General features: G+C 34.2%; 1 protein-coding gene across 6 annotated transcripts in view; it reads right to left on the reverse strand.

Annotated features, from left to right (window-relative positions):
• LOC143255637 (growth hormone secretagogue receptor type 1-like) overlaps window positions 1-20715 on the reverse strand; it is an 83282-nt gene that overhangs the window by 26167 nt on the left and 36400 nt on the right. For all 6 annotated transcript variants that reach the window (XR_013030772.1, XR_013030773.1, XM_076511605.1 and 3 more), the window contains exon 2: window positions 4869-5887. Coding sequence is in view for 4 of the 6 variants with exons in the window: in XM_076511605.1 (XP_076367720.1) it covers window positions 4869-5196 (328 nt within the window). In the remaining 2 variants the exon portion in view is untranslated. The remainder of the gene's footprint in view (window positions 1-4868; window positions 5888-20715) is intronic.

Here is a 20715-nt window from a genome sequence, read left to right on the forward strand (position 1 = left end):
AAAAGGATTCAGAACTTTCATCTCAATTTTTTGTCAAACGGTTATTTTGAATGTATATATTCACGTGTGTTTGAGCTTTTATTTGTTTATCTGTTTGTTCGCGAACGCACTTTTGTAGCTAGCAGAACCAAATTTGGCAGGTGGAATTGGGGTTTTGTTTATATTTTATATGGTGTAACAAAGAAGGGCGAAATCAGCATCGGAAGTTTTCTCAGGCATTATAGTAGTTTAGGAGTAGGTTTGTAAGTCGCTTAATCCGAATCTACGATCGAGATGTGTTTCGCCCCCTTGGGATCCCGATAGTGAACCTTTGAAACTGTGTTTATATCGCCACTTACAAGTTAACGAAACCAAACATGTCGCCCTCACTTCCAGTGGTCCAGCGTCAAGTCTGAAAACTCACAACCTAAGACCCTTCTTTCAATACTCGTGGTCGACACAGTATAGATAGATGTAAGTTTGTACTTAACATCAAACAAACAAACCAAACATGCCACATTTGCTCACATAATACGGACGAATGTCTTACGGGGTTTGTTTTGCAGTACCCACACCTTGGGGTAGCTATAGAAATAATTAAGGATTATGGAGGATTTCCATGGGTACATTAAGTCTCTGTGAGAATACCGCATGCATATCCTTAACATTCGAAATTAATAAAACACTAGTACACACTAATATAGTAGAAGCGTTTAAACAGCATTTACAAAATATTTGGCCCGTATGGCCAAGCGTGTTAAGGCGTTCGACTCGTAATCCGAGGGTTGCGGGTTCAAATCCCCGTCACACCAAAAAAAGCTCGCCCTTTCAGCTGTGGAGACGTATAATGTGACGGCCAATCTCACTATTTGTTGGTAAAAGAGTAGCCCAGGAGTTGGCAGTGGATGGTGATGATTAGCCGCTTTCCCTCTAGTCTTCTACTGCTAAATTAGGGACGGCTAGCGCAAATAGTCTTCGTGTAGCTTTGCAAGAAACTCAAACAAACGAATAGACTTACGATTCAAACTCCACATGAGTCAAACATATAAACGATATCAAAACCAAAGTTTACCAACGTACAAGAACGGTGAAACATTCACTGTAACTAACATTATTTAAATATATATAATACATACCCCTTCAGACATGTTGTGAACGAGCTTTATTGTCAGTATGAGAAAATCCTATACACTGGATAGGTGAAGTGAAAAAAAAGTGTCATTAGCCACTATTCAATTATTCACATTATATAGCCGCACCGTAGCAGGTATAATAAATAAATAATAAATAATAAATAAATATTCCGAAAATAGTTTAATATGGAAATCTAAGTTTAAGACAGGTCCATTTCAATCCACACTTTAACCAACGTGTGTTATTGGGTTATACGCTAGCAATATGTTTGATACCAGTTCAGCTTAGCTAACTTTGGTTAACTTGAGTTCAGGGCTAGTGATGAGAAGTGGAACTCTATAAAAACTGGTATCACCCAGTAGATGTAGCTTTAACTGGACCTACTTTAAATTTAGACTTTGAGATTATATGATTTTTGGAATACTGAGTTTATTCATTACATACGTCCTGTCATAGAATATGAATGCCCAGCATGGATTAACATAGCATTATCACATGTAATAACTAAACTATAAATAAAACAAATTTCGCCTTACGACAGCCTTTAAAATACCAAAATCAACTTCATACTTGTTACATAATGCGTAAAACTATAACCATTGTCTGTTACACTGCAAAATATCTCGTAAAGTTATTTCGGAAAAAGTGGATCAAAAACAAACTTTAGACGTGAATTAGACCACTACCGCATACATGAGGAAAGTAGCCCTAAGTACCTTTCCTTAATTAACATACAAATTAGAAATAAACGTAAAATTGGACCACCTATTGCTAGACATAAATCTTATTATTAGTAATTAAGAACTAAGAGAGCATTGAAAAGGTATTTATGTACAGCGCTCTCAGAGTAATTTAAAACTAAAAAAAATGTGTATGAATACAACCGAAACTGTTTGTATTATGCAGAACTTTCGCACAAACTCAACGAATGGAAACCGTATTAATAATATTAAATACTACTTTAATTATCTACATGTGCATGATCTTATTAGGGGTCAGAGTTCGTGCCCCCCGGGATACCGGCACAATCAGTGATTCTCTATTGTTATTATACTAGTGATTTCCCGGAAAAATATAAAATATACACAAGACAATTCTCAAGGACGGCGAAAGGATTCAAGATTGAACCTGACTCTCCCAAGTCTGAAATATCACCAAAAGACTTTAAAAAAACATAAGAAATAAATAAAAAATACTAGTGTTAACAGTGACAGGAAAATATTAATGAATAACAACTGCATTTTTCAGTGTCACTAGTTATAAGTTCTTATTCTATTAAAGTTAAATCTTATTTAATCTGTTCATTACTTAAGACCATGACAAGAGCTTTTACTCTCACCTGAATGTGTTAGAGATGGTCGTCTCTCGCCTCCGCAGTTCTTATATATTTATTTATAGCCATAATGGTTTGTTTCAAGTATATTTTTGTACCAATTAATCAGCGTTACATGAAGGACAAAATAAAAACCATGCCAGAAAACAACAACAAGAAACAACAATTACATAAAAAACAACAAAAAAACGCTTAATGTTTAATTAAGCAATTAAAAAAAGAACAAATGAACTTTCTTGACTAAAAATCCAAATTAGGACACTACTCAATTGATGAACATATGCATGAAAATCAGAGTTCACGAAACTCCACCTGCACAGAGTGATAGGGCGGTACTATACACATTCCGCAAGAAACGTGACACCATAATTATCTGTTCTTTAAGGGGTCTATCAGCTTCAGATAAACTTTGCAGCGCCATCTTGGTCTTCAATCTTTATAAATCACTGGTGTGCTCGCAGGCAATAAAAAGTTCTTACAAAAAATTCTGTTAGTGTATTTAGACAAATACAGCATTTCATTTTTGTTGTTACATCTATCATTACCATCTAGGTGGCGCAGGAAATTTTACAAACACGTTCTGTATCTATTTGTTGACTACAGTTATTAAAATATTAAGAAAATGATTTCACGTAGTGCCTCTCACCATCAAATTAAACGTTGAAAGCTTGCAAAATTTAATTAAAACAGGAACCTGAACCCATGTGGTTCTATTTACATTGAACAAAATCGTTGAATTGTTAAATAAGTAAACTATTTCCACTATCTTATGATCGCCTCATTTGCACAGCGGAGTATCGGCTGACTCACACCGCAAAAACCGGGTTTCGATACCCTCGGTGGAAAGAGCACAGATGGCTCATTCTATGGCATTGTGCTTAATTCTAAACAAACTCTTATGATCAAAATAAAAGTTATATTGGTTTTTGTTAGATAATTCAAGCTTAAATTGCTTAAAGACCTAAAAATCTTGTTGTGTTTGTATATTTTTCTAAATGAAAAATTAAAAACGAATGAATAGGATCTCTAATTGATTACTCGCTATTTTCAAGCGAGCGTTTTTCGCTCACAGGCTTCATTATTAAATTCTTAAGCTCCTTTATTCTTGTCCATAATTATTAAAATATGAAGAAAATTATTTCTTTAATATAATAACGCAGTGTTGTCATCCTCATGGTAATTATAGTACTTTCTTGATGGGTTAAGGTACTCGATTCGTAATCCGAGGGTTGCGGGTTTGAATCCTTTCACACCAAACATGCTCGCCCTTTCATCCGTAGGGGCGTTATAATGTGACGGGAAATCCCACTATTATTTGATAAAAGAGTAGCGCAAGAGATGGCGGTGAGTGGTGATGACTAGCTGTCTTCCCTCTAGTCGTACACTGCTAAATTAGGGACGGCTGGTGCAGATAGGTCGCGTGTAGTTTTGGGTGAATTTCAAAGGCAAACGAATTTTCTCGATAGGGAAAAACTGATTAAGTAATTCTGCTATTTCATAATTAACAAATAACTTTGCGAAAATATTTTACATTTTTAGATTATTTTATACTCAGTGTTCGTTACAAAGAGAAACCGAAAATATATGATATAAAATATATTAAAATAAATACATAAAAAGATAAAATAGAATATATAGACACTATTTATGTATTACCAACAGTCAAATTTCAAATGACTGTATTATCACGTGGCTTAAAGAAAAGGGTTTGAAATACCTTTAGTCCCTATGCTCACACTTAAACATCTTGCTAAATGGATATTCATTTATATTACGAATATAGCTGTTTTTTGCACACCACAGAAGCAAACTCTCACAACATTATGATAAGTGTACTTCCCTCACATATATAAACGTAAGATAAAATGATTAAGCACTGATGGATTTATATACCTTATCCTACTTATTTTACTAGTTTCCCTTAAACTAAACATTTAAGTTTATAAATTGCCATCAATAAACAATAACGGTACTTAGCTTAAGTAAACAGATGCCGGACTCAAAACGTTGTGAATAAGCTGCTAAATAAAGAGGATCATCACGTAAACAGAAATATTCCCAAAGGGATAATAAGGGAATGTCTGTTTTGATGAGTATATAGTGCCAAAATGCAGCACTTTTCAAAAATGTTTGATTGAAGCTGTACACTGATATATATCTTTAGAATTACCATGCTTATGTCAAGTGTGCTCACGGGAGGCTTACGCATTGAATTTAAATTTATTATTTTAAACTGATTCAAATGAAAAATATAAGTATTATAAACAAAATAAATTCATAAATTGTTGGCCGGATGGTGTATAATTCAAACACTTTTTAGCCGAAATGCAGATTCTGTTTGTTCCCATAGAGATAGATGTGCGTGTGTGTGTGTGTGACCTTTTCGTTGGCGTAGCTAATAAAAGAAATCAAGTGTACTTACACATGGCCTCTCCTAGCAACCACACCTCCGGCTGAGAGTGGAGTTCTATTAGCACAGTTGGCATGCACACCAGCAACACGAGCAGGTCAGCCACGCTGAGGTTAACCAAGAAAAAGTTGGTTGAGTTTCGCAGTTCTTTAGTCCGGCAAACTACAGCGGGCACGAGAAGGTTTCCAGCGGTACCAATAGTTAGAATCACAGCACATACAACAGTAGCAGTTGTTCGGATGTAGCTGGGAAAGGAGGGCTCTCCCTCCTCAACTAACTCAGAGCTGTTCTCGAAAATCTGGTGTCCTGTGCTGTTAAACACAGGCACCACTGTTATCATCGTCTCATGTCTGACACTGGAAAAAATTGTAGTGGGTTGTTGGCAACCTAAGGTTTACCATCTTAAGATTCTTGAACCTTGATGAAAAAGGACATTTCTCCACAAAGGCAATGCTTGCAAGTATCAACGAACATTAGTACAGTGAAAAAATTATTTATATAGCAAACTAGGGATTATTTCAAGAGCTACGCTACCATTATGTATTAGAGAAGAAAGTGTGAAACAAAGCAGTGTATCTCATGAAAAAACAACAACAACATATATATCACTTCTCAACACTGCAGAAGAAAACAGAAACACTGTAGATTCTAAGGATACTGAAGAAACTAATGCATATGTTAGTTTGATATGTCTAAAAGTTTGATTTCATTTTTTGAAATCCTTGTTTATGTTGATGGTCATACTGTGCTGGACCATTGCCACTGATTTTCAATGTTCTTCAGAAGTAAAGCGACTTGTCATGTGCACAAACAAAAACCAATATGTTACTTTTTCAGAATGATATTTCTGCTGCTCCAGTATGACATCACGTGGCTGTCTTCTCGTGTCGTTTGTGGTTGGACGAACGTTGATTAGTGAAAGTTCGCAACATGACGATTCCACTTCTTATTAAATAAGTGGGACGACCGTTTCATATAGACATTCTGTAAGGAAACTTCACGTAAATGTACTATTTCGCTCTTCTCCTAACCTGTTTTGGGAAATAAAAAATATATATGAGAAAATTAAGGTTGAAATAGGTGCAAATATTGTAAAAAAACAACAACAAAGATTTGGTAACATATTAAATCCATTGAATTTTTGTAACTTTAGAAATACAGACTTTTATAAAACCAGGGTACAAAAAAGGTACTGAATCAATGTAATTCACAGTAAAATATTAAACATCGGTACATGAAATTTCTAACTGATTGCAATGATCGCATTGTCTTATACATTTTGCAAACCCTGGTGTGTGTCCGAGTGTTTGTCTCTCTCCCAGTTTAAAAGCTGTGCACGCAGGTAAAGCTCAACATTTGTTTTTGAAATGACGGGAGACGAAGCACGGGCACGGATGACTATTGTTGATGCTAACTTTTATTTCACAAGCAGGATGTTCTACACTAAGTTGTTAAGAATTTCTCACACTATCATTCACCCTTCCGTTGTGACGTAACTTAAAGAATAAAAATGTAAATTTATCACTTGTTATTACTGAGCAGCTTTTAACATGACTGAAATGTTCAACAATTACTTTTCGATGTGGGCGTTATAAAAATCTCAGAGTTTTGGCTCTGAGTGAAATCAAGAGTACAACACAATTAATCTTCAAATATATGAAATAATTTACATTTGGTAGATTAATTTGGGACGAGTGATTTTGTTTATGAACTTCTAAGGCTAACAGAAGAACTTCACACAGAGTAAAAAATGGTTAAAATCCACTATACTTGAGTTTTTCACACATTGTATTTTTTCTTTATTCATTGATATTACTGTTACTTAACTTATGTTAAGTAGTATAATTCTATAGTTAAATAAACTGATTTATTATAAGAACCTATACATTATTTGATTTGTTTTAAATTTCGCGCAAAGCTACACGAGGCGCTATCTGCGCTAGCCTTCCCAAATTTTGCAGTGTAAGTCTAGAGGGAAGACAGCTAGTTATCACCACTCACCGACAACTTGTGGGCTACTCTTTTATCAACGAATAGTGAGCTTGACCGTCACATTATAACGCCCCAACGGCTGAAAGGGAGAGCATGTTTGGTGCGACGGGGATTCGAATCTGCAACTCTCAGATTACGAGTCGAGTGCCTTAACCATCTGGCCATACTGGGCCCTTATGAATGAAAGTAAAGAAGAATGTACTAATATATCAACTACACCACATCAACTATATCTAGTGTAAACGAAGATTTTCGCCAAATACGTGGGCTGATCAGGCTAGATAGGAAGCTTCACACATAGTAGTAGTCGAGAAGCAATTTATGTTACAAACAGCGTGAACAACAACTGTTTGGATGTGACCTAGATTAAGCAATTTTAATAAGATTTAAATTATTACACATTAGAATAAAGCTGTGTGTTTGTGTTTTCTTATGATTTTCGAACCCTGATTTTAGCGTTGTAAATCCGGAGACATACCGCTGTACATAAAGCATATTTTATTAACATTTATTTATATTAAGCAAAATTATACTGGATAGGTAACTTTAGGGTTGCTATAAAGCGAGTTGTTATTTAACTGCTTGCAAATAATTTCTTATTTTCAAACACACGCCTGAATTTTAGAAACTGTTCTCATATTTGTATTAAGATTTCGTTGAACGGAGGAAAACGTTTTTTTTTCGCATTTCATTGAATTTTAGTTTTCTTATTTGTAGGATATTCTAATTTTTATTTGTTTTTTTTTAAATTTCGCACGTATCTTGTTTGTTTGTTTGTTTGGAAATTCCGTACAAAACTACTCGAGGGCTATCTGTGCTAGCCGTCCCTAATTTATCAGTGTAAGACTAGAGGGAAGGCAGCTAGTCATCACCACCCACCGCCAACTCTTGGGTTACTCTTTTACCAACGAATAGTGGGATTGACTGTCACATTATACACCCCCACGGCTGGGAGGGCGAGCATGTTTAGCGCGACGCGGGCGCGAACCCGCGACTCTCGGATTACGAGTCGCACGCCTTACGCGCTAGGCCATGCCGGGCCTTCGCACGTATCTACCCGAGAGCTTTCTGTGCCTGATCTTGAAGTGGGTTACAATTTACAAACGAATAGTAGAAATTACTGTCATATTATAACTTCCATGGCCGAAAGGGCGAGCATGTTCAATAACTGGTTTTGATCTGGCGACTAACATATTGCCGGTCAAGAACTCTAACCACAAAGCTACAGTAGGCCAGACATTCTAATTGTGTTAATGAACTAAAGTTGATCAATTAAATAAAAATCAAAAACCAAAATGTTGAAATATATTTGATTATCATGTATTTCTTACGACACGAAATTTGCCCTTTTTATCACTAAATTTTAGTGTTGTTACTTACTACGATACGCTCACGGCAATGCTAAAACATAGAACTTCAAGGACATTAAAATTTTAAAAGTTGAAAACTATGATATTTTTCTGATATCCTTTCTCTCCCTAAAGCAACGTATTGTGAAATAATGAGTTAAAGGCTTTCTTTCTACCTCCTTCTCTTTCCTAAAACAATTTATTGTGAAATAGCGAATTAAGGGCTATTTTTACCTTCTACTTTTTCCTAAACAATGCATAGTGAAGTAACACATCATGGATCACATGAAGTAATGATCTAAACGCTATTTTGTACCTTATCCCCATTTCTAATGCAGTACGTTGTGAAGTAGTGAGTTAAAGGATAACATACTTCTCTGACCTCCAATAAGATGCCGTATTGTGAACGATTGCAGATGATTGTCTTTATTTAAGACTAAACTAAAGGTTTTTGCATCAGAAGTGGCTTTTGGATAATTTGAATTTTATAACAAAATAAACATGAGACCAAAATCAAATTGTTTACGTTATAGATGATTTATGAAGATGGAGCTGATAAGAGATAGTTTAATGCAAAAGTAATATTGAAGGAGGTAGCTTACAACCATCAAGAGTATTACGTAAAATTATTAAGCCACATACAAAAATGAATTTTTGTACTAGTTACTTCAGCGACAACTAATGGGGACATTATTCTTTTTTAAAAAAGAAAGGAACAACAACTACTTGGCGTCAATATAATTTTTATCCGCTTCCTTAGGAAACTGAAGAGATATTAAATTTTTATATTTCCTTTCCTAAAGAAAAAATATACTTTATATATTTTTAAATCCAATTTTTTAATAGAATAAAAAGATCTTATAACATTTGTAAATACTTCTTTGAAAATAGGAATGGAAGTTATAATTGTTGTTCCAAGTTCCTGAAAAATAAGAGGGAATTCTATAATTTGTCTACTTATTACCCCCACAAGATAAAAACAAGAAGTGTATCCTTTTCATGGAAACAATATAAATCATAATTGAGATGTTGAAACTAGTCAATATCCTTCCTTGAAAAGATAAAAAGAAGTAGGCCCGGCATGGCCAAGCGTGTGACTCGTAGTCTGAGGGTCGCGGGTTCGCATCCCGGTCGCGCCAAACATGCTCGCCCTTTAAGCCGTGGGGGGTTATAATGTGACGGTCAATCCCACTATGCGTTGGTAAAAGAGTAGCCCAAGAGTTGGCGGTGGGTGGTGATGACTAGCTGCCTTCCCTCTAGTCTTACACTGCTAAATTGGGGACGGCTAGCGCAGATAGCCCTCAAGTAGCTTTGTGCGAAATTCCAAAACAAATAAAAAAGAAGTATATTTCTTTTCATGAAAAAAGGAAAGGCCATAATGTGCTTATTTCCTTCTTTAAAAAGGAATTTTAAAAAAGAAACATACATTTGAATGCATGTATTTACTTTGGGTTCAGAAATAAACGTTTAAAATTTCGATCATTAAATATTTTTTATATTTCTTTCTTCTTATTTGAGTACATTATAAACACGTATTTTATTGCTAGAAAAGACATTGTCATACTAATTCTTCTTTTGTTTTAATACACTTAGTGATAAACTTGTACTTTGATTATTTTTCATCTGAGAGGTTACATACAGCGTAATCACACAAGACACAAGTTTAACACTAAAATGATGCAGCCGGATAGGGTAGGGAATTTAAGTCAGCTCAAAAGATTTGGTTTTTCAATTTCGCGCAAAATTGTACAAAGGCTACTTACGCTAGTCTTTCTTAATTTATCAGTGTAAGACTAGATGGATGGCGGCTAGTCATTTCCACTCAGTGCCAAGTTTTGGGCTATTCTTTTATCGACGAATAGTGGGATTGACCGTCACATTATAATGCCCCACAACTGAAATGGGCGAGCCTGTTTGGTGTGAATGAGATTCTAACCCGCGATCCTCAGACCAGGAGTCAAGCGTCCTAACCACCTGGCCATGCCGGGCCTCAACCCAAAAGTCCACAAATGTTTGGTATGTAAGAAACATCCCAAAGAATTATTCACTTAGCAATAATTTGCATGCTTACAAAATTTTTAAAATAGTGAAATACTCTGAAACAGTATCGTAACTTTTTAGTTCATAGATTTTTAAGTTCAGTAGGTACCAAAATTGTAAACAGATTTCAGTAATCTCTTGAAAATATGTTTTTCGATTGCCTTATAAAGGATTCTCAAAGTCATTATACTTAGAAAGCTTGTAATTATACAATAAATTAATGAAACAGAATATCCTGTATGTTTAGATTAGATCTAATTATAATGTGTTCCAAGAGATATACAGATCTCTAAAAATAGTTCTCATTTGGCCCTATACATACAGCAGACTGGTGGTTGATTCAACCATACATGAACAACATCTTCATGTTTCTATGTGATGATACATAACACTTTACAGTTAGTTACTTGTTCAACTTGATACATGTTATCTAACAAATTAAATTTCATGATATTTTATTAAACAATTGACGAACGTCAATAAAAGATTCATGTTTTTGGCGTTAACTGTACTCCATTCTTTGTATGTCAATTTTATTTTGCTAACATTTTTAACAGAGCTTCCACGGGCTAAGCATCCAGGATGTATGACAGACCTTAGTGTACAACACCATTCCGTAATGAGTTAAAACTTTACTATTAGTTTTTTTAGGTTAAGCTAAAATTCCACACAAAGTTTTACGAAAAAGTTGCAGATTTAGTGATGCTGTCGCAAGTTTTTGACTCTCACATAGTAGTAAACTACTACTAGTACATAGTATGGTGTTGTGTTGTTTGTTTGTTTTGAATTTCGCACAAAGCTACTCGAGGGCTATCTGTGCTAGTCGACCCTAATTTAGCAGTGTAAGACTAGAGGGAAGGCAGCTAGTTATCACCACCCACCGCCAACTCTTGGGCTACTCTTTTACCAACGAATAGTGGGATTCACCGTCACATTATAACGCACCCCCGGCTGAAAAGGAAAGCATGTTTGGCGCGACGGTGATGCGAACCCTCAGATTACGAGTCGCACGCCTTAACACGCTTGGCCATGCCGGGCTACGTTGTGTTGTTTACTAACCTTCTTGGTCTCTTGGCCAACATCAAACATAAATTTTCTGTTCTTGGCTATTTGTTCCCGTTCTTTGTTTTCAGAGTATAAGTATTTTCACTTTGATCAATGGTACTCTATCTCTTTCAGTGCAGTTCGCTTACAGTAATGTTGGACAGACCGTAATGTAGGTTTAGCTGAAACCTAGACTTTTATCGACGAAAGTGCCATATAGCTGTTTTAAAAGCTTGTTATCCAATCTTCAGTTTCTGTTTCATTTCTTTGAATGCTATAGACTAACATAGCAGTGAAAATATAAGTTTACTCTGAATACATTTCTCTGGCAGAGCTTGTTACGCATCGTTGGCAGATGAGAATAGTTTTGTATCATGAGATTTCTTACAAATGTGGTTTCCAATCACGTTCATAAGACCATCTAGATCTCCTGGGAGTAATGTGGTACAGTCATGCAGAATGCAAATAATCGACAGTTCTTGTCAAGAGAACTGAAATTTGATGCTTTCCGTTCAGTTTCTTCAAGTGAAAAGTTTGATGTCATTGTGGATTCGATACCAAAGAATTGCCTAACTGAATAGACATAGTTCCCGCGTTCTATTGGAGTACTACAACATCGCCTTGCTTTCACACTTGAATAATTGGATGACCTACATATCTTCTTATGTGTCGCGAAATGCAAGGGATCCTCATAAGTTTCACTAGGCATATCATCTTCTCTCTCTCTTATGGAATAGAATAATCTATTCTTCCTTTTTTTTTTTCTTCATGCCTTTAATGTGCTCTGCGGCTGTTTCCCACCTGCTTTTCGTGTTATTTTGATCTCTGGATCTAAACCGTTACATTTGTATTGACATTAAGGGCTATTCTTACAAGTACCACACATACACACTTGCACTTACAAACCATTTTCTTTTTTTCCTATATTAACGTTGCTTTATCAATACAAGTACACTTACTCATTGAATGTCGATAGTATATCGATATCTGTTTTGTGTTCAGCCGTAAATGCAGTTTTCACCAAGAGTGCGGCAATCGCCAGCTTTCTGTTCAATCAGCTTTTGGCAAGAGGTTAGCCAATAAACAAACGACCCGAAATGACTTGAATAACTAATTTCTGCAAAATTCTGGGTGACTGGCCAGTGGAAACATTGCTAAAAGCATAAAATTAATAAAAAACTAAAATGGTCACTGACTGCTTTAATGGCTAAAAACCCATGTGTGCTAACGATATAATTACGATTTTATTTTGCACACGTTTTGAAAATGGCAAGACAAGCATATTAATAATTAGTCTATTGTTCCGTTTACTTGTTTGCATACTGTTCTATGTTTTACCTTTTGACATAAATATTTTATAACATTTAGATCATCTAAAAGTAAATCTGAATATACATATGAGGCTGAATATTGAACAGTGAACATATATATCTGTTTGAATTTCAGTATATTTTTTGGAAGACATATTGAGTCATAACTTGACAATTTTCAATGTAAAATAAGAAGTACGTTCCCTATTTAGCTTGGCCTGGCGGGGTGACTAGGGCGTTAGACTTACAATCTATGAGTTGCGGGACAAAAGTTGTCGCCAAGCATACCCACCTTTTTAGCAGTAACAGTATTATAATGTGATGGTCAATACTACTTTTCGTTAATAAAGGGTAATACAAGAGTTGGTGGTGGGTGATGTTGACTAGTTTCAAAATAAGGGAAGGCTAGCACAGATAATCCTCGAGGAGATTTGGGTGAAATTCAACAAGTAACGTAATACATTCCATTTTTAGGAAACAAGCAAAAACTTATGCTAAAAAGGTGTTTGTTTTGGCGTAAAACTACATAATGGAAGAACTGTGCTGTGCTCATTCTGGAGAACGAGTTTCGAGTTTTAGTATTATAAGTTTAAAAGCTTACAGTTGAGCCTCCGAGGGCTATTATAGAAAGGGACGATGGCAATAAACAAGAACAAACTGGTAATGTGGTATAAGCAATAGTGAGGGGAGTGAGGAAATTTGAGATTTATTGTTTGTGTTTTAGGAGGGGCAGACTTGGCCTAGAAGTTTGTATGTTGAGTTGCGGAATGGAAGGTCCAAAGTTCGAGACGCAATATGCCATCAACCAATTTAGGTAAAGGGGTGTTACAATCGTGACAATTAATCAAAAGAATCTTTGAGACCGCAAGTGCTCAATAACTGGTTGTTTTTCATGCGGTGCCTTTCTGGTTGAAAATACCAAGTACGAGTAACCAATAAATGGAGTAAATAGTGGGCGCTGTAAACATCACATAACGCTATGTCCATTTACACGGAAGGAATTTAAAGTGCTAAGCAATTTATTTTTCAGATAAAATGTTGTCTTTGTGACACAAAGATGACAAAATTATTATGCAAATAGGAAAAACAACAATTATTTTGACCACTCTGTCCACCTCAGAAAATCGAGCTCAGAATTTTTCCGTTGCACATTCGTAACCTTAAAAACAATCCACCTGGGGACAAAAACAATAAGGTAAGAAAATTTTAATTAATATAATCAATGTATTTCAGGGGTCGGCAACCTCTTTCCGGACAGGGGCCAGAGGCCATGTCTGTGAGCAGATGTAGGGCTACATTAAGTTACAAACTTGAATTCCTTTTCAGGACCACCACGGGCCGGATGGATGTGATATTTCGTTTGGGAACTGAGGGCCGGATGACTTCGGCTGGCGGGCCGTAGGATTCCGACCCCTAGTGTAAATCATTCACAGTAATTATTAACACTTGCAATAATGAAAAGATTGAGTGTTTTCTTTTAGCAAAGTCACATCGGGCTATCTGCTGAACCTACCGAGGGGAATCGAATCCCTGATTTTAGCGTTGTAAATCCTTAGACTTACGACTGTACTAACGGGGGATAATAAAAACAGAATTTTCGAAAATATAATACATAGTAATATAAATATTATATTCAGCTGGTACAAAATATAGATTGCTAAGTCAGCAAAGAGCACATGTGGAAAATATACATCGTTAACTTATGTAATTAGTGGAGAAGAATCAAGAGATTTTAATCTCTTTGCATTGAAAAAGGATATTAACAGAAAATAAAAAAGTGATATAAAAACAAATAAAAGAACGGATTTGGCAAATAAAATTAATGAAAATTAATATATTACACCAATTAACGTAAAATAACGGAAGATAAATTGAAATTTACAGATTGTGTTTTACTTAGAGCAAACCTATCTGCTACCTCCACCGCATTGAACTAAACCCCTGATTTTAGTGTTGTGAGTTTGTAGACGTACTGTCTGTCATCCCACGGAGGGACTTAAATATATTAAATATAATAGTGTAAAACTAAAATCTACGTACCGAGAAATTAATTTGATGGAACTTAAAAGAGCAGAATTGGAAAATGTTTTTCAGAGCAAAGCTGCACAAATGGCTGTCTGTTCTGTTATCACCGAAAAAAAAATCGAACCACTCACTTCAGCGTTATAACTCATCAAGCTTACCTTGAAGATAAGCTTATAAAGTGAAAAAGAGAACTTATAGCTGATAAAAATAAGACATAAAAATGTAAACTGGAACTTGATCTTTTCTTTATCAAGGTTATTAAATAACACCTGAACCACAAGTAAAATTTAATTAACTCTCTGCTCTTTGAAAATATTTATAATTACATTTTATTTTATACCAATTCGAATATAAAAAATATAAATCCAGTTTGTAAGAACTGTTTCTGAAACGACGAATATAGCAACAGGTTTTACAATCAAAAAGGATTATTATTTTTGCCAGTATAAAAATGCGATTTTCAAAGTAATCATAATACCTCACTAAAGAAGTATTTATCTATACTTGGAAATAGGAATCACAAACAATTCAAAGACGGTAATAGGAAAAGTCTAAAAATAAATATAGACAATTTTAGTATATCAACTATTGTACGATTATTTTAATACTTTTGTATGGCCCTCATTGTCTCGAACATAAGCTTGAGGGCTAATAATGTTAGTAGTCGGAGTGTGATCTCTACGCTGGACTCAGTGCTGATAGCTCACTGCGTAGGTTTGCTCTCAACAATAAAACGAACGTTTGTTTTAGTTGTATAATCCTTTACCCATTAATAACACTGAAACTAAACTAAACAATATGCTCAGTTCGCGACAGTATTAGATGAGCTTTATTTGGTTCGGTTTGACAATCAACATTGATGACCTTAAATTCAGCGAAATTAGTCAGTTCGTTGTAGTGAATCAAATAATCCGTGATCTCTTATTTACTGAAATTCATATCATGTTGAAGAAAAGAATTTTACAATAAAAAATCCCTTGTTATTTCAAGACACATGACTTGAGAATATTACAGGCTCGGCATGACCAGGTGGTCAAGACACTCGACTCGTAATTTGAGGGTCGCGGGTTCGAATCCCCATCACACCAAACGTGCTCGCCTTTACAACCGTGGGGTCGTTATAATGTGACGGTCAATCCAACTATTCGTTGGTAAAAGAATAGCCCAAAAATTGGCGGTGGGTGATGATGACTAACTGCCTTTCCTTTAGTTTTACACTGCAAAATTAGGGACGACTAGCGCAGATAGCTCGTGTAGCTTTGCACGAAATTGAAAAACAAACAAACAATATTACATCAGGGTAACCAAGGTGAAAGACGTGCTACATATGAGAGTTGATTTAAGGAAATATTAACAAGTTTATTGAAGAATCTTTTTTTTGCAGCTTGGTTATAATTTTCATGTATACTGTACTGGTGTCAGTTATACAGAGTTGTATAAAATTTATTATGCTTTCTTTGGATTTTGTAAAGAAACAATTTTTGATCTCCAAGTGTAATTCTGATATTTCTGTTTAAATGATCATAGTCTGATGTTATCTTTCATATCGATTTAACAATGGAAAAGTTCCATTATAAGTAACTTTCTTAACGATTATCGTAAAGAAGGAAACAATTGTACTGTATGCATATATATATACATATAATAAACACAAAAGAAGAATACATTTTAAGTGCTTATGTAAAACAAATAAAGCATTTGTATTCTCAAAACGGCTGGTTTGGGTATTAGCACTTTAATTGAAATAAAGTATAGAACAACGTTTTTACTTCAAGTGGGTTTCTGGTTATGACAAAATGAATCAATTAACCAATTAAGGAAAGAGCGGGATATCGTTAACTGTTTCTCAGTTTTAAGCAGTTTTGTTTTTTACCTAAAGTAATGGATGCTTGAGTTACTTTTATTTTCGAATTAAATATATACAGTTAAAATTATATCCACGGAAATGTTAAAAACGTATTTAGACACACTGTTCAAATGATTTAAGGGGTGAGCTGGAGTGTTAGATTTACTTTATAAATAAATAACAATTGCTCAGGGATAGTAAGAGAAACTGTTTACCTTGCGACTTTTACTTCTGGTCAATATATTTCATGTTTTATTGATAAAAAAGTCTAACAAATCAATCCAAATCCTATAATATTGTAATGTCTGGTGTTATTAAGTTTTACCTCTCGTATAAATTTTATTTCTAGTTAAAGTTGTAAGACCCGAAATCCGATAGAAGACAAAAAAGAATGACATGAAGCTCCGATGTTGCCTTGTTTTTCCTGGTGTTTTAGACTGTTGGTCAATAACTAATTTTTGCTTCTTCAACCCGAGTTGAAGTTATCATTCACAGTTTACTAATTACTGATAGGTAATCTATTGTATAGCTTAGTGTTTAATTACAAACAACAAACTCCTTATTGGTAGTCTATTGTGTAGTTTAGTGCTTAATTACAAATAAATTCATTATTGGTATTCTTTTGTGTAGCCTTGTGTTTAATTACAAAAAAAAACTCTTTATTAGTAGTCTATTGTATAGTATTATGCTCAATTACAAACACACAAACTTCTTATTGGTAGTCTATTGTGTAGCTTAGTGCTTAATTACAAATCAACAAACTCCTTATTAGTAGTCTATTGTGTAGCTTAGTGCTTAATTACAAATCAACAAACTCCTTATTAGTAGTCTATTGTGTAGCTTAGTGCTTAATTACAAATAAACAAACTCCTTATTGGTAGTCTATTGTGTAGCTTAGTGCTTAATTACAAATAAACAAACTCCTTATTAGTAGTCTATTGTGTAGCTTAATGCTTAATTACAAATAAACAAACTCCTTATTAGTAGTCTATTGTGTAGCTTAGTGCTTAATTACAAATAAACAAACTCCTTATTAGTAGTTTATTGTGTAGCTTAGCGCTTAATTACAAATCAACAAACTTCTTATTAGTAGTCTATTGTGTAGCTTAGTGCTTAATTACAAATAAACAAACTCCTTATTAGTAGTCTATTGTGTAGCTTAGTGCTTAATTACAAATCAACAAACTCCTTATTGGTAGTCTATTGTGTAGCTTAGTGCTTAATTACAAATCAACAAACTCCTTATTAGTAGTCTATTGTGTAGCTTAGTGCTTAATTACAAATAAACAAACTCCTTATTAGTAGTCTATTGTGTAGCTTAGTGCTTAATTACAAATAAACAAACTCCTTATTAGTAGTCTATTGTGTAGCTTAGTGCTTAATTACAAATAAACAAACTCCTTATTAGTAGTTTATTGTGTAGCTTAGCGCTTAATTACAAATCAACAAATTTCTTATTAGTAGTCTATTGTGTAGCTTAGTGCTTAATTACAAATAAACAAACTCCTTATTAGTAGTCTATTGTGTAGCTTAGCGCTTAATTACAAATCAACAAACTCCTTATTGGTAGTCTATTGTGTAGCTTAGTGCTTAATTACAAATAAACAAACTCCTTATTAGTAGTCTATTGTGTAGCTTAATGCTTAATTACAAATAAACAAACTCCTTATTAGTAGTCTATTGTGTAGCTTAGTGCTTAATTACAAATAAACAAACTCCTTATTAGTAGTTTATTGTGTAGCTTAGCGCTTAATTACAAATCAACAAACTTCTTATTAGTAGTCTATTGTGTAGCTTAGTGCTTAATTACAAATAAACAAACTCCTTATTAGTAGTCTATTGTGTAGCTTAGCGCTTAATTACAAATCAACAAACTCCTTATTGGTAGTCTATTGTGTAGCTTAGTGATTAATTACAAATCAACAAACTCCTTATTAGTAGTCTATTGTGTAGCTTAGTGCTTAATTACAAATAAACAAACTCCTTATTAGTAGTCTATTGTGTAGCTTAGTGCTTAATTACAAATAAACAAACTCCTTATTAGTAGTCTATTGTGTAGCTTAGTGCTTAATTACAAATAAACAAACTCCTTATTAGTAGTTTATTGTGTAGCTTAGCGCTTAATTACAAATCAACAAATTTCTTATTAGTAGTCTATTGTGTAGCTTAGTGCTTAATTACAAATAAACAAACTCCTTATTAGTAGTCTATTGTGTAGCTTAGCGCTTAATTACAAATCAACAAACTCCTTATTGGTAGTCTATTGTGTAGCTTAGTGCTTAATTACAAATAAACAAACTCCTTATTAGTAGTCTATTGTGTAGCTTAATGCTTAATTACAAATAAACAAACTCCTTATTAGTAGTCTATTGTGTAGCTTAGTGCTTAATTACAAATAAACAAACTCCTTATTAGTAGTCTATTGTGTAGCTTAGTGCTTAATTACAAATAAACAAACTCCTTATTAGTAGTCTATTGTGTAGCTTAGCGCTTAATTACAAATCAACAAACTTATTGGTAGTCTGTTGTGTAGCTTAATGATTAATTACAAATAAACAAATTCCTTATTGGTAGTCTATTGTGTAGCTTAGTGCTTAATTACAAATCAACAAACTCCTTATTAGTAGTCTATTGTGTAGCTTAGTGCTTAATTACCAATAAATTCATTATTGGTATTCTTTTGTGTAGCCTTGTGTTTAATTACAATAAAAAACTCTTTATTAGTAGTCTATTGTATAGTATTGTGCTCAATTACAAACACACTAACTCGTTATTGGTAGCCTATTGTGAATCTTTGTGTTTAATTACAAACAAACAAACTGGTTATTGGTTGCTTTTAGATTTTGATGACATTAAAAGACAGCAGTATTGGAAAAACACAAAATAACCAAAGTATTTCGGTTCAGTGCTGACCTTAGATTCTTAATTACTCATTTCATATGAATTTCGCTGTACTTCTTATTTCATTTGCTTAAAATTTATCTTAACTGAACAAAACTCAATAATTTTAACACTGAGTAGGCTATGACAGGTATGGTTCTTTGCGTAAAATTTGAGTATTAGAAAAACTGTCGTTAACTATTCTTTTTATACGGCTGAGGTGCACGAATAATGAATTTAAGGGGTTACGTATTGAGTCATATTGCTACAAAATCACCGCACTTTGGAGCCTTGGGCGCTTTAGAAGAACAAATGTTATTTCTCAAGAGTAACCCAGAGTGAGGAGACGGTGCCGTTTCACTCAGTAGTTGTTTTTCTTCTAATCTATTAGTTCGAAACTAGAGTTAAAAAACAAATTTTACTACTGTCTAGAAACACATATAGATATTTTAAAAATTTCAGAATATAATTGTAGAAGCCCTGTAACAGTTATACATGTTTCTGCAAAATGCTACGCAGTTTACGCTGTAAGTACATCCGCTTGTGGCTTACGTTGCTACTAAATCAACGCCAATCGTCTTGGAATATAAAAGCGAATGATAAATACGTTCTTTGTGTCTGTTTTCCCAAGAGATTTTAGTTTTGGTTTCTCAAATTGTTTATGTGCTAGTAATTACGTATGTCTGATTTCTTTCCGTCGTGGTTCGTTAAAGTGTTGGAACACGTACGGAAAACTGTCAGCTGTTTTCCATCAATCGGTTTTAATCACAGGGAGGCAAATTTGGCGAGTTTAATTTATATTGGTAAAACTGGCAAGACATCTTGTTCTAACTTAGCAGAATGTTTTAAACAAGGTACTTTCATTGAAATATATCTGTTGTGAATAGAATTACCTTAATATTTTCGAACTTCATGTTCACTTCATACAGGTCACTGCACACTGGGAACGTAGATCAATCAGTAAATCTTTCTCTCTTATCTGTGTACAAGTAATTAGCCAGCCCAAAAAGCACACGGGCTTGATACATAAGCTTTTAAGTCGGGCAAGTTTTTATCATTCGTCTTTTAAAGGCTTACGTATGTTTACATGTGTGTGAAATCTACTGATTCCATATAAAACTACTGAAGTATCGTTTTTTAAAGAATGTTTTTTGTATTAGGCGGATTTTAAACTGATGCTTATTTTCAAAATCGTTTCACTTGTATGGTATTCAGGGATCATTTAAGTGCAAAGATAAATCAGGGTGTAATATAATAATGAGAGATCATGACTTAACGAAAAGAAAAAAAATGCGTGTAATTCCAACTTTTGGTTATCCCAGGATCAAACCAAAGATCTCTTGCACGCAATAAAGAAGGTGGTTTACATAATT

This window comes from Tachypleus tridentatus, chromosome 7 (genome assembly GCF_004210375.1).
Source record: "Tachypleus tridentatus isolate NWPU-2018 chromosome 7, ASM421037v1, whole genome shotgun sequence".
NCBI classification, from domain to species: domain Eukaryota; kingdom Metazoa; phylum Arthropoda; class Merostomata; order Xiphosura; family Limulidae; genus Tachypleus; species Tachypleus tridentatus.